Raw genomic sequence first — 15,656 nt, 5'->3', positions numbered from 1 at the left:
CATGCTGGCTGCGCATGGAAGAGATGGACTGCACGTACAGTGTACGCCTGCTGTGCAGGTACAGTCCACGTGGCAGTGTACGGCTGCTGTGCAGGTACAGTCCACGTGGCAGGCCAGGCGGCTGTCTGCAGGTACAGTCCATGTTGCATATTTTGGTTGTGCAGATTCTGGCGCCTACTGTGCAGGTCTTGGGCTGGCGGCTGGAACAGTAACTGCAGGCCTGTACGGACAGCAGGTACAGTCCAGTACGGAGGCTGTACGACAGCTGAATTCAGGTGGCAGCTGCACACTTTTTCGTACAGGTGGCTGCAGGTTGAGTACTGTTGCAGGCGGCGCATCACTAGGATTCAGGCGGCGCATAAAAAGCTAGGCCATGTGTGTGGTTTTTTGGAGAACGCCGTGTTTTTTTACAGAAGGCAGAGGTTGTTTTTCCATGAACATAGACATCATGTCGATGGCGTTCAACTGATGGAACTTTCAGCTTCTCTTTGCTTTGGATTCGGGACTGTTTTGGGACAGTCTATGGGCTGTTTTTGTTTGGCTGCAAATTCAGCTGTGTGTGCTTGGGTTTTTGGCTACAGGCACAGGTCTTTTGGTTATGTTTCTTGGCATGGGAGTGATGCAAGCTCGCATGGCTGCGTGCTCATGGAGCAGATTGTTTTCTTCCTGCTAGAAAGGAACAGTGGGACCTACAGTATGGGAATCTCTATGTTGCCAGATGTTTCATGTGGGAACAGGTAACTAGATGTATGGAAACAGGACATAAGTTTCAAAGGGAAACAGGCCCAAGGGTTTCATGTGGAAACAGGTCGTAGGTTTCTCGATGAGGAACATGTTTTTGGGTTTCTCCAGGAGACGGGTCACGTGCAGGCAGAAGGTACAGGAGTGGACACATGTATGGTACAGCCTTGCTACTGATAGGACAGGGGACAGGAAATCCATGACAGAGATGGATAGTACCCTTGGAAGGTAGAGAGGGTTTGTACAGGTGTGTCAACTGTATGGTATGCTGTGCTGTGATACGAGTTCTCTTTTGAGAGACAGTTTGGGAGTCTGTGTTGTGATGCAGAAGCACTAGATGTATCAGGGTGTGATGCTATTCATAGTGTGAGGCTATGGATGGTTGTGGCAGCCTTGATCATGGGAGAAAGCTTCTGTATGCAGACTCAATATGAGAGAGTCTTTCGATGTGAACAATGGCTGGATTTATTTGTGGATGCCGTGTGGACAAGAAGCCAGATGCAGGTTCTTTGCAGGCTTCAGGAGTTCTACTGGGACGGCTGAATTACCAGCCTTATATTGTAATCAAAGCTCTTATATTCAATTAAAGAAATACCGCAAGGGGCGCCACTGCGATTTGGGGCCAATCGGTGTCCGTGTACTGTTTGCAGGAGCACTCTAGCTCCCCCTATTTGTTTTCCTTTTCTAGGTCCTCAATGGTGTTGAAGTGTTTTATGTGCAAATGTTTGTTTCATTGTTCTTGCCATATGGGGTATCTTTGCTCATGAGATGCTTTACTGTGCCATTGAGTGCAATCGAGGACGCTTGCCATTTTTCAAGAGGGGGGTATGTCATGACCCTGTGTTTTTCTCTGGACAAGATGCAGATGTGCACGGGGACATGGTGGACAGTGTGAATGGCATCAAGTGGGAGTGAAGATGGAAGCCCATGTGTGGACAACCCCTTGTGTGAAAGGGGGCAAAGAGATTTTAGCTTAAAAGGTTTAAAAACCTTTAAGATCATTTTTTAAGCCTTTCATTAAAGAAACGTGGCCCATATTCTAATTTGGGGCCACGTGTGCTTTTTGGGGAAAAGGAGGGGCTGCCAGGAAAAGGAGGCGCCTAACTCTTGTGGAGGAAGTGTGTGCTTTTACGCTGAGGAGGGCTGGTCGCCTGAAGATGATATGTGGGAACAGGTAACTAGATGTATGGAAACAGGACATAAGTTTCAAAGGGAAACAGGCCTAAGGGTTTCATGTGGAAACAGGTCGTAGGTTTCTCGATGAGGAAACATGTTTTTGGGTTTCTCTAGGAGACAGGTCACGTGCAGGCAGAAGGTACAGGAGTGGACACATGTATGGTACAGCCTTGCTACTGATAGGACAGGGGACAGGAAATCCATGACAGAGATGGATAGTACCCTTGGAAGGTAGAGAGGGTTTGTACAGGTGTGTCAACTGTATGGTATGCTGTGCTGTGATACGAGTTCTCTTTTGAGAGACAGTTTGGGAGTCTGTGTTGTGATGCAGAAGCACTGGATGTATCAGGGTGTGATGCTATTCATAGTGTGAGAGGCTATGGATGGTTGTGGCAGCCTTGATCATGGGAGAAAGCTTCTGTATGCAGACTCAATATGAGAAAGTCTTTCGATGTGAACAATGGCTGGATTTATTTGTGGATGCCGTGTGGACAAGAAGCCAGATGTAGGTTCTTTGCAGGCTTCAGGAGTTCTACTGGGACGGCTGAATTACCAGCCTTATATTGTAATCAAAGCTCTTATATTCAATTAAAGAAATACCGCAAGGGGCGCCACTGCGATTTGGGGCCAATCGGTGTCCGTGTACTGTTTGCAGGAGCACTCTAGCTCCCCCTATTTGTTTTCCTTTTCTAGGTCCTCAATGGTGTTGAAGTGTTTTATGTGCAAATGTTTGTTTCACCGCCCTTTGCTTTCTGAAGGCCGGTTTACATCTTCCACCCTCCATAGTTTGCTCTGTGATTCTATGGATACCAACAAGGCCTTAATGCGAGAGATTCACATGTGTTGACCTCAGAGCTCTAAAATTAATGTTGAAAAAAATTCTACCCTATTGCTACTCTACACACCAAAAAGCTTGAATGTCTAAATCTTGAAAGAACTACATGGAACCAGAAGACACAGAAAATTCTATTTTTATCAAAATCGTGTAAGTTCTCCTTATGGGAGTTACATCAAGCTAGAAATAGACCAGTATCTATTTTTTGTCAAAAAGATCCTAAAATAGATGCATGAGGTTGGACTATGGTTCAAACATATAAAGATGGGTTGAAGTGAGGCGTGGGGTGTACCATCCCACTTTAGCAGTGATGGGTGTGGTGGATTCTTTTATACGAATAGGCGCTAGGCATCAGAGCTATCCGTAGTCAAGGATTGAGGTGAAGTTGTGCGTTCTTGGACTCCTCATCAGAATTTTTTTCCCAACTGGCCTTAGGCCCAAGATCCTTCTGTAGCTATTGTTTTTCATTGCCCATAGACACTTTTTTATCCGTTTGTAGGCGATGCTGCCAAGGAAGCACCTTGTGGGGTCTTGAACCCAACATCTCCTTGTCTTAGACAAGCATCTTTACCAATTGACCTATCATACCAACCATTTTGTGGCTATGAGCCCATAGAAGGCTTGATGGTGGGACCAAGATTGACACATTCGCATAAAGATCTACTTTTATCAAAATGAACTGTCGAGCTCGAGTTGGAGCCCGCCACCCCCCCCCCCAGTTGCCCACCTACACTTGTCATTGTCTGCCTCACCTTCCTCTAATAGCGCCATTGCCCCTCCCTTCTTCACCTCAGCCTCCCTCGCCCTTGTTTCGTCTCTACCCCCTCGCTAGTGCTGCTAGCCCTTCTTCACCTCCACAGAGCTTGCCGTTCTGTGCGCCGCCCCCATTCTTTACACCTCTTCCCTCTCTCCTCTCCCTAGCCCCCTCCACCTTCCTCTTCGTTTTTTGCCCCCACCGCCCCTTGTGCTGCCTGCTTCCCTGACTATCCGCCTTCCAATTTGCTGTTGTTTGCCTCCTCTCCGTGCTTCCCGCAACCCCCACTCCCCCCCCCCCCCCAAAAAAAAACAAAATCTTCTCTCCTGTCTTCCCATTCAGGTGCTTATCGCTCTCGGGGTTTTTTATCCATGGCAAGTTTCAGCCTCTTTGGTCTTGAACCCCCAAGAAGACTCCATGGCAGCCGCTCCACCATCCCTTGCTTCTCAAGAAGATCTCCAGTTCCTTGCTACGACAATCGCTTCTTTGGAGGCCTCCACCCTGGTTGCAAGATTGTGGGTAGCCGCCCGTCGCACGAGCAGTTCAAGGATCTGTTTATGGGCAAGCCTTCTCGGCATGCTTGGAAAGATCACTGACATTCATTCCTTGGGGCATGGCTACTATAAGGTTGAGTTTGATTCGCCTACAGCTTTAGACAGAGTCATGAAGCTGAGCCCCGTCGCACTGTGTACGGCCCAGGCCTTCTTTGTGAGGTGGCAGCATAGCTTCTACCTGGCGTCCGATCCTTTGGTGGTTGGCGTCTCAGGCTTCCCTGTGACAGTTTGCTTTCTAGGTCTTAGGAAGGAATACCTTCCTCTCCTCCCGGTGATAGGTGGTGCTATCGGAAGAGTGATGCGAACCCCCCTCCCCCCCCTAACCATCGCTTCAGTTCTTGCATGGACGGCAAGGATTCCATCCCTTTGTATTTGCATTATCTCCCCGGAGTCAGTGCCTCACTCCATTCTATTCCCTAGTCTGCGGGGGGGCCCTATTTTGCAGAGAGTTGAATACTCTGGGCTCCCAGGCCAATGTTTCATGTGCAGATGGGACACCTCGCTCTAGAGCTTGTCCCTGTCGATAGTACACGTGGCCACCTCCAGTTCTCCCCTCCCCGGCCCCAGCTCAGACCTTTCCCAGAGGGTGGATGGGACAAAGGCCCCCAACTACCAGAGCACTAGGACACGTCCTTGGTTGAGACCGACACATGACAGTGACAAACCTCCGGCTGTCTTCCAGAGCCGAGCGGCGCCAACGGGCGTGCCAAGCTGGCAAGATCCAAGAGGATACAATTGTGTCAAAGATCTGTTTCGAGCATTTACCTCAACAATCCCTCAACAGTGATTGGCCCATAGTCACATGGGACATGAAATGGGGATAGGGAACGGGGACGAAAAAGATTGAGAATGGCCATTCCCTGTGACTATAGAGTGACATGGGACGGGAATGGCAACGGGAAGATGTTGCCATCCCCAACATTCCCGAGTCTTGTGACTATGGATGGGCCTCCCTTAGTACCTTCGAGGAACCCGCCCCTAGCCGCCCCCCTTTGGAGACCGTTGCCTCACATCGAGACCCCCTTCCAGGCTTTCAGTTTCCCGAGGGACTAGCTAACCCTCCAAGGCGTGTGTGGGCATGGGCGTGGACTCTCAGCCCCCCCCCCCCAACCCACCTGCCCTCAAAAAAAAAAAGAAAAAAAAAACTCTCGAGAACACTGCCATCGTCCCCCAGCAACGTCAAACTGGGAGCGGAGACAGCTAGCCAGCTTAGTCTGGTGTTTGATCCATTGTTTTCCGGAGCCGATAGAGATGACCATTGCTGCCTCTCCGGCGCGGGCTCTTCCCCTCCTGAGTCGCCACGCGGCCCCCTAGGGTGCTGGGGTAGCCAGTTGATTACAGTTTTTTCTTGTGTCTCCCCGTCAAACCCACTGGCATGTTCGATCAAACAGTGGCTCCCATTCGCATGTGTGGTGCTATATCACTCCAGACCGTCCACCCTAGAGAGTGGCGCGATGATCTTCTCCTTCCCATTGAGTGCAGCACAAGGAACAAACTGGAGCATGGAGTCTAACATCCACCACTATTCAAGGGCAGGCCATAGAGCTCTTGCATCATTTGCATGACCTGCGTATCACTGATGTACTTACCCACCTCTGGCCTTTGGCTCGGATGGAGCTGGGTGGTTCGAAACTTTGGAACCAGGCAGGGGACATGGTGTCCTCTAGCCTAGAGGTGCTTTTTTTTGTATTTCTTCATGTTTCAGTGGTAGTACCACTTCCCCCTCTTACAGATACATGAGCTGTGACAAGTGGAGTCTAGAGTATGCATAAAGGCTTGTACAGATAGGCTACACATGGAGAACAAGATTCGTGCCCATCTGGCGCGGCTTCGCCCCAAGACTACCAATGATTACTCTCCATCGAAACCCACGCCCAAGACTCTTCGAGTGGAGGGCAGCTCAAACAATTCCGCTTCCCACCGCTCTTTGCTATGCGGATTGTTTCATGGAACATCCAAGGTTTGGGGAGCCCATAGTGCTTTCAGAGACGAAGGGTCCTTAGAGAGGAGCTCCATAGAGCGGTAGTTGGTGGACCCATTGATATTCTCTTCATTCACGAGCACCATCTTTCAGAGGGATGCACCCACCACTGCGGGAAGATCTTGCAAGGCAGGAGTCACACCTTGTGGTCCCACTCCTTTGGCCCCTCTGGGACACAAGGTGGAGTACACATTTGTGTTGGTGAGAAGCTATTGCTGGCAGTGGTCGACATATGCATCATTGTCATTGGACGAGCTCAATGGATGACCATCTGGATTAGAGAGGATAATATGGGCTTCCTGAATGTACACACCGAACGCTACAGTAGGCAGAGCCATCTTTTGAAGTACAATTTGTTAGTCCTTGCCACATGTGGAATTCTAGTGTATGGGTGGAGATTTTAACATGCTAGAGTCGGCGGAGGACAGACTCGGTGGTGGCATGGCTACAATCTTGTGAAGCCACTTCCTCTAATGCCTATGGGTAAGGCGAAGGATGATAAGGAAGGGGGAGGGGAGCTGCAGAGTGAAATTTGACACATTCAGTGGGGCCAAAGACAAGCTCAAGGCTCTTACCTTTTTACAGCAGTTTGATGCTGCTTTTTCTGGTGGAAATTACACGGAATCCTCGAAAGTGAGAAAAGCTGTGACTTTTCTCAAGGGCAATGCATTGCGGTGGTGGTAAAAATCTGCCAATCCTCTCTGGACCTCTTAGCATAGAGGTTTCACACAGCCCTATGCCCCAAAACACCACACTATTATTCACCTCTAATCAGCCAAGATAATACATCCATGAGCCCTTGAATATGCACCTAACTGGCCCATGCACATAGCAAAAATCACAGCCATACATCAGCCCGTAAACTCTTCCCAAAAACATGCTAAATTTACTCCTGTTTCTGCCCTCTTAGGCTGCAAATCCCTCCTCTCACGAGAGACCAGGAGTAGCACTCCCGAACAACCCATGAGCCGGAAGAAAGAGGAAAACAGAGAATGCGTGAGAAGCCTTCCTGCAGTTCTGCTGTGCGCCTCCTGCAGCCAGCTCACTTGCATCCATGCAAAGGAGAGAGAGCGTGCTCAGTCCAGCCCCACCTCCTTGCAAGAGAAAGACAAGGCGGTTCAGTTTGCCGACCTGTTGTTGAAAGGAAGAGCCCTGTGGCTGCCTGACTCTTAACAAGAGAGAGAGAGATAGACAGTCCTGCCCGCTGGCCTGTTCAGCCCTCCCTTTCCTGCACCCAGCCGCCAGCCCTTCCATGGGTGAAAGCTCCTCCATGTGCAGCAGCAGCCGACTCCAGCCAGAGAGAGAAAAAGCCCCCACGTGCTGTTCAGCCCCTGTGCGCCGCTTGCAAAACTGCCCGCCAGCTTCTTCTTTTTTTCCAAAAGTGTGAAAAAAAAAGAGACGTGCAACTGCAGCTCGATTTTCCCAAAAAGAAAAAGTCCTCCAAAAATAACGAAACCCCGCAAATGGGCCAAAAAGGGGTTCTTTTATTTTATTGGGTTTTTAACCCTTTGTCCCCTCCAAACCATTGTCCTCCCCCCATGGGTTATGAAAGGGACTTTAATACTTTAATAATACCTAATGTCACCCTTGCCCCAAGTGTGAACATTCAATAAATGTCCTGCACACTTGTGTCCTGCATACTAACCACCATGCCCATACGCTTGTACAAATTCACAGGGTCGTGACAGGAGAGGGAGCTAATTATAGCTCCACCTACTGGTGCATGGGGACTGTGATTGGAGTTCCAAGCATTAGACATCTGGCAGGACATGGTTATCTTTGGTACAGCAGAGATTATGAACTGAATCTGTTCCAAGTTCATTGATCGAGGCTTTTGGGACGTGGTGTGTTCCGTCCACTTCCACTGTTGGGGATTATGGGCGCGGTATGTCCTGCAGCTCATCATCTATTTTTTGGAGTTCATTGCACACTTGTGTGGGAATTCGTGGCAAAGCAAAGTTCCTTGTTGTTCGTTGTGGCATCTTGTTTCCAGGAAACAGGTTGGCGGGTGCTCTCTTCGAGGTGATTCCAGCATTCGCGGTGCCGGAGGGTCCATGGTTGCATCTTCATCGACTTATCTTCTTCCGACTCTTGCACACTATGAGCTGCAGAGGGGGTGTTAAAATTGTGCATCTCAAGGTTCTGGAGCTTTACCATTTATCTAGCATTTTATTGTATTTCTCCTATTTATTTGTCTTGTGAGCAGTCGGCCAACCCTAGAGGCAGTCGGCCAGTTCACTCATGCACTATATAAGGAGTTCCTCATTATTCACTCCTTCATCCGATTCCCTTGCACATAGTTAAACATCCAGTTGCTGGCCATTGCCATTGTAAAGTTTTACTGCTGTTATAAAAGGTGATCTTGTCCAACTCTCTCATTCTACTTTGCACTCTCTCATATGTTTACTGTTTATGCTTCCACCTGTGCTATCTCCTTCAAACCCTGCCTGTGTCATCCTCAAACTGTAATATGAGAGGACGTGGACTAGAAGTGTCTCTGCCTGCTCTCCAAGCTTTCTTGAAGGGTGTCTCACCTTCGCCGTATCCCAATTTCTTGCATAGCATTTTCCCATCCTCTTCCGGAGTAGAGCCTTCCCCTTCGGGCATGCCTGTCACCCGTATGTTCAATCGGCGTACCTGATGCATTCTCTCCTCCTCAAGGGTGGCATTCATCAAAGCCGTTCGCCCTTTCGTTTGGACCACCACCCAATCCTTTTCAGCCTCTTGCTGAATTTCCTGTTTCACCTTAGCTGTCTCCACCTTTACCTCCTCCTGCACCACCTCAGCAAACCCCTTCTTGAGCTCAGCCTTGATTTCTTCGATGTCAGGGCTGATCTCTCCATCTTCCCGTTCTTTAATCCCTTGCACCTTCTCCTTAAGCTCAGAGATCTCCGTTTGCATGGTTGACCATTCCTCTCATAATGCTTTGATTTCACCTAAATACGTGTCTTCTTGCCATACCAGTATGTCCTTGATCACTTTCAACCCGTCCTTTGATAAATCCCCTAGCACACTCTTCTCCTTCTGTCCTAAAATGTGTTTTTCCACCTTGTCTATGATGTCGGTCAACTTGCCATACAAGCCCTCCCATTTGGATGCTCGGGTAGGTGTAGGTGCCATTGTACTCCAAAAGAGGAGGCGGATGTTGGCGCTGAAGCTCAGAGTGGTAGCTGTTCTGCAGAGAGCGCAAAAGAGAGAGAGAGAGAGAGAGAGAGAGAGAGGAGGAGGAGGAGGAGGAGGAGGAGCATAAAGAAGTTTTTTTTTTTCTCCAAGAAAAGATCCTTCCATTAGTTACCAAAAATGCAGCCAAATCGGAAAAGAACATGACCCAAGCATGCATATAACTCAAGGCCATAATGCCATAAAATTGATAATTTGGTATTGATGATTGCAAGGTATAAATCATGCTTTCTTAAAAAAACATGTGAAACTGCCTACCTCTCAGCTTGACACTGAGCAGTAATGCCAGTCGGAAGGTGCACAATGCGTACGGCACTTTCTGTCTTGTTGGCATGTTGGCCTCCAGGCCCGCCCGAGCAAAAGGTGTCAATTCTTAGATCTGCCTCATTCAGATTCACTTGTGACCCAGAAGCAAGGATAGGTATCACAGCAACTGCAGCAAATGAGGTATGGCGGCGCTTATTACTGTCGAAAGGAGAGATGCGCACTAGCCTGTGCACCCCAGCCTCATTTTTTGCATAACCAAAAGCATAATCACCATCTAATCGCATTGTTGCTCTCTAATGACAAAACAAAGCAAAGATTAAGATTATAAATAGGGTTTAGGATATCATAGCAATCACCAAATCTAAAAATTTTGATGATTTCTTATAAGAAGACTTTTAATACCTTAATGCCTGCTTCTTCTCCATGCACTTCATCAACTATGGTAGTTTCAAAGCCACGATTTACAGCCCACAGTCTATACATTCGCATTACCATGGCTGCCCAATCCATGCTCTCTGTTCCTCCAGCACCGGCTTGGATCTGCTTTCAAAAAAAGGAAATGCTCAGTAGAAGCTTTACTCAGAGAAAAACATCGAAGGCTAACGCCATTCCTTAGTGTTAACATCTACACAAAACTGATGAGCAAAAAGGTCATGCCCAGACAAGAAATAGCCATGTCAGTAATTCAATGTTCAAGGGATATATGTTAATCTCTAAGCACGCACATGCATGCACACATGCTCCTGTGTGATCACGCATACACCCCAAGCACGAATTGAACCCATGGCAAGGAAAGGAGAAAACCACCTTCAACACATGGCTCAGTTGTAAAAAAATTCTTTCTAGGGCAAGAGTTGGTGGAATAAATGTGCTATCAAGTACATCTCACCTCTAATAAGCATGAGCAGGAGTCCTGATCTCCAGATAGCAATGCAGCTATCTCTTTCTCCTTTGCTACTTCCCTCAATTTTCCAAGAGCTTTTGTGGCCTCCTGGTGTCACAGATACACCTTCAAATCGGTGCTAACAAAGCCAACCTTCACATAAACCTTGTTCATAATCCAAAGAGCTAAGAGATTCAAAATAAAGTACAGGACCCTTGCATAAGCAACTAAAAGCTACATCTTCAAAAATCAAAGTAACCTACTGCTTCAACTTGAAGATCATTCTCTTCATGTGCTAACTCAGCCAAACCCACATGCTCTGCAAGCTCAACTTCTAACTGCCTCACAGATTTCAACCTGGATGCTATGGCTCCTCGCTCCCGACTGTGCTTTGCTGCCGAGTCCGGATCTTGCCACAGGTCTGGATTCTCCAAAACCTTATCGAGTTGCTTGATTCTGGAAAGCATCTCCTTCCACTGAAAGCCACATTTGTACTATTATAATTTATTAAAATAAGCAAAAAACTGATATTTTATGGATGGTATAGCAAATTGTGTGTGCACGCACGCACGAGCGTGTGTATCATGTGTGTGTGTGTGTGTGTGTGTGTGTGTGTGAGACACACACACACTCATATACATACATGCATACATACATACATATATACACACACACACACGTGTATCATATGTATGTGTGTATGACATATGTATATCATATCATATATTATTTACATACATATATATGTATGTATGTATGTATGTATATGTATATGTATATATGTATGTATATGTATATTGTTGGCTAATGCCTAGAGTGCAACCACACACTAGTGAGGAGAAGACAGAGAGAGAGATGATGATCAACAAGATACTTAGCAAAAGCGAGGAAGTACAAGATGTAGTGGAAAGCATAAATTCATTATAGAAATAGGTCCTTTTTATAGGAGAGACCTCATTACATATTCTAAAGCATATGCTAGATATGATGTCACCACATATGCTAAATATGATTCCACCACATATGCTAAGTATGATGCCACATATGCTAAGTATGATTCCACCACATATGCTAAGTATGATGCCACAGCCACCATATGCCAAATATGATGCCACCACATATGCCTTTTAAGGGGTTGTTCCCACACAAGAGACTTATACATACAAGCGGTTGTTCACACATATTGGAACCGCTTAATTTAAGGCCTAAATTCAATGCTAGTTTACTCAACCACCTAGCCCTTGTTTATTCCCACATTAATCACTATTACATACATACATACATACATACATACATACATATATATATATATATATATATATATATATATATGCATGCATACATGTTAGAAGTCATCTCCTGTCTTTATCAGACACCAGGGCCTCTGTTGTGGGTGTGCCCGCCCTTTGTAGGTGTTTTCTCATTTTTCCTCACTCCCCGTATTTTTTCCCCAATTTTCCCAGTTTTCCATGGCTTGGGAGGCTGCCCTGTGATGGCAGCATGTCCCAGTAGCTGGCCGACTGCATGGGTTCATCACCATGAGCTGGCCGACTGTTCATTCAGGTCCACGACCTTTCACTGATGCTAGCCAACTTAATAAAGCTGGCCGACTGATGAAGTTTTGCTGGTCGTGGAGAATACAGTCCCAGTCGGCTGCCCCTTCTACTGGCCGACTGCTCTCTTGGGACCATATAAAATGGCCCCATAGCCCCCTTGCCATTGTATCTTGTTTTACACTTCGGGATCTTGTGTATATAGAGCAGAGTTACACGCCTATGTCTCTCCTTCTCTTGTGCTATCTATTTTCTACACTCTACTTGCTCTTGTGGTCTCAGATTTGGTTATCATCTCCGCTGCGTATTTTGACATGGTATCAGAGCCCTAGGCTCTTGAAAGATCTTGGGAGTTTTCTGAGCGAGAAGGGGATTGTTGCGTTGCTGATTGGTGGATTGTTAGGGACTATTCGGGAAGAGAAGAAGCAAGACGGGCTGAGTTGCTGGACAGCCACTTGCAGGTTTAAAGTTTTTTTTCCCACCCACCCACCCTTTTTCAGTTACATCCCCGCAATGGCAGATTTGTTACAGATGGCTGAGAAGCATGTGAAGATTCCAACACTCCCCACGTTCCTAGTGGACCATCAGTTGGACGGGAACAATTACGGCATCTGGAAGGTTATGATGGAGTCTGTGCCAGAGTCATATGACCTTGCTGATTTCATCATTATCGGGGTTCCACGGCCGGAAGCAGAGGAAGGGGAGTTACAGTCAACCAGGAAGGACCGCGAGGCATAGGCACAGATGTGGGATCGTGTCAACGCCAGGGTCCATTCATTTATCTTCCTCAACTGCACACCACAAGTAATCAATCACGTAAAGCATATGACGCTGGCCAGAGGCATATGGCAGCACTTGGCTTCTCTTTATAAGAGGGTATCACCCATGAAGAGGATTTCCTTGGAAGTACAGATGCGGGTTATGAACCCTGCAAAGTCGTCGACGATGCGGGAGCACATTAACAAGCTGCAGGCCCTTCAGCAGGAAGTCCTCCAGGCTGGGAAGGAGATATCATCAGAAGATATGGCCATTACTTTGCTGTCCCACTTGCCTGCTCAGTATTCCGCTTTCTACTCCTCTTTGATTACTAGTGGCAGGCTCGGCACCCACCATTACATGGGAGGAGCTTGTGCCCATGGTCTTGGACCAAGAGGAACAATTCACGAACCCTCCTCACAGCGGAGGTTCGGAGGCCTTAACTAGCCAACGGCCGAAAGGCCGGAATAACAACAAGGGCAAAGAGAAGACTTCACCAGAGAAGTCTTCTAAGAAGAAGCCTGACACAAATCGAGAGAAACTGAAGGCCGAGAGGTCCTGCAATGATTGTGGCGAGAAAGGCCACTATTGGAGAAAGTGTCCTAAGCGGACTGGGAAGAGTGCTAATTCTTCAGCCTCAGCTGCAAAGACTCCTACATTTGTGCACTTAGAGATGATGGACTCAGATGCTTCATCGTCTTCGAGCAAGGAGGCAGTTGGCTTCACCGCAAAGGATACCCGGGAATGGATTCTTGACAGTGGTGCTTCCAAGCACATAACTCCGTCCCGAGACTTCTTTTTGGATCTGAAACGGCAGTCAGGTCGCATCTTTATTGGCAACAACTCCACCATTCCGATACACAATGAGGGCCGGATGGAGATTATTCACGACGGAAAGGGGGGTAAGCATGCCTCCCGTGTTCTTTATGTCCCTGCTCTTGGTTTTCATCTTCTGTCAGTGCATGAAGTATACAAGACTGGCTTTCGGGTGGAATTTGAGGAGCATTCAGTTGCTCTACGGGACCGTGAGACTAGCCAGGTTGTCTGGGAAGGCAGTGTGGAGAATGGTATCTACAAGCTCTCTGTACTCTAGGAATATGTATGTATGTATACATACATACATATATGTATATATACGTATGTATGTATACATACATGTATATATGTATGTATGTATGATATATGTATACATACATGTATATATGTATGTATGTATACATATATACATGTATGTATACATTCATATATACATGTATGTATACATACATATATCATACATACATACATATACATTCATGTATGTATGTATGTATATATATCTATTTATACATATATGTGTGCGTGTGTGTGTGTGTGTGTGTGTGTGTGTGTGAGAGAGAGAGAGAGAGAGAGAGAGATACATACATATACACACACGTGTGTGTATGTAACATACATATATATATATGTGTGTGTGTGTCATACACGCACACATATGCATATGTATATGTACATGTACATGTGTACACGTACATGCCCATGTCCATATACGTGTGTCTCTATGTGTGCAGGTGTTTTATGTCATACACACACACACATATGTATATCTATATGTACACGTCCATGTCCATGTAAATGTGTGTCTGTGTGTCTTTGTGTGTGAGCACGCGTTCACATGCATCATTTCCTAGAGAGTAATGTCAGCAATACAATTTCTCAATAAAATTTGAATTTTTTGCCCTGTAAAATTTCTCATTATAATATTTATTCATTTATAGTGAAAAATCTCATACGCACCCGCATTCTGCCCTTGATGAGCTGCAGTGATCGGGCAACTCCAGCTGCATGGCTGTGCCAATCACTCTCACTGTCTTCGTTGATTTGCCATCCGCGGGCAGCAATGTCCTCTGCTTCATTAGCCCCCTCCCATGTGGAAAAATCCTCAGACAAAGAAGTGGTCGAATAATGATGCTCCCTTGGTTGTTGGAGCGCCCACAAATCCGAATTGAACTTGCCTGGGCTAGCGAGAAATTGCGGATTTGTGGCAAGCGTACGCAAACGTGACTTGGGGTTAATTAGGGTATTTAAGGGAGAATTAGGCGACGGTAACTCAATGTTTATTGAGGAGCCTGCTAGAGCTTTTGCTTGATTGAGAATATGGCCTTTCCTGAACAGACCCATCATCATGGTTACTTTGGCATCCCAGGCAGCACCATACTGTTAGGATGGAAAATGTTACTTCTGATAGAATTTTGAAGTGAACCTGTAGGCAGATTCATATTTGTCCGGGCAGACACACGTGGGGTTTGCAATATAACATGTTCTCTGGGTGGCCATTGGAAGCAGGTGTCATTCATACTTTTTGGTGTTAAGAGAAGTCCAAGTGAAATATTGGGTTCTCAACGAAAAAATTTAAGAGATGAAGTACATGTTGATTCTCTCATTTCCATAGACTAGTGGCATGACTTGTCTCCGACGGGCAAGAGTATTCTCATCCTCATTAGAAGAGGAGCCCCCACTTTGGGCCTCGTGGTCCTCAACTTGACAACCTACATATATATATATATGAACATACCATGCTTGGCATAATATCAGAGCTCGCTTACTTTTCTTTTTGAATAAGCACCATACTTGGCATACATATGTATCTAGCATTCCAACCCAGTGTAGTGGTGACAACCAAACACACGTGAGCAAACCATTAAAATAATCTTCGAGCGAATAGATTCTCTCCCCTTTGAAGCAATAGATTATCTCTCCTTTGAAGCCTATACTCCTCACCGCCATCTGTCCAAAAATATATATATAAGACACTAACATTAGCTCTCATTTTATTTTATTTTTAAAAGACACTAACATTAGCTATTACAAGATATCATTTTAAAGAATAAAAGCTGAAAGAAGGAACCTCACAAAACTCATTCGGTGGATCAACATTTGAGAAGAAATGTATTTGAACATGCTTGTAAATAGCAAATCGGAAAATTTTGTAATGTC

General features: G+C 46.3%; 1 protein-coding gene across 7 annotated transcripts in view; it reads right to left on the bottom strand.

The window, feature by feature from the left end:
* The window catches only part of LOC147629659 (peptide chain release factor PrfB2, chloroplastic-like), a 45,239-nt gene extending 30,304 nt beyond the window's left edge, over nt 1-14,935 (bottom strand). For 3 of the 7 annotated variants that reach the window (XR_015267742.1, XM_086811163.1, XM_086811164.1), the window contains exons 1-5: nt 14,457-14,918; nt 10,635-10,847; nt 10,378-10,479; nt 9,891-10,028; nt 9,480-9,781 (exon numbers count right to left, since the gene is read on the bottom strand). Coding sequence is in view for 4 of the 7 variants with exons in the window: in XM_086811163.1 (XP_086667289.1) it covers nt 9,480-9,781; nt 9,891-10,028; nt 10,378-10,479; nt 10,635-10,847; nt 14,457-14,846 (1,145 nt within the window). In the remaining 3 variants the exon portion in view is untranslated. Of the gene's footprint in view, nt 1-9,479; nt 9,782-9,890; nt 10,029-10,377; nt 10,480-10,634; nt 10,848-14,456 lie in introns of those variants that run through there. The other 4 variants (XR_015267740.1, XM_086811162.1, XM_086811160.1 and 1 more) reach the window with 4 other exon arrangements.
* Nucleotides 14,936-15,656: the final 721 nt, after the last annotated feature.

The sequence above is a fragment of the Cibotium barometz genome, chromosome 17 (genome assembly GCF_041138505.1).
Source record: "Cibotium barometz isolate CiBa-2024 chromosome 17, ASM4113850v1, whole genome shotgun sequence".
NCBI lineage: Eukaryota > Viridiplantae > Streptophyta > Polypodiopsida > Cyatheales > Cibotiaceae > Cibotium > Cibotium barometz.
The sequence above is the reverse complement of the archived record's forward strand: the minus strand, read 5'-3'. Positions and strand labels throughout refer to the sequence as shown.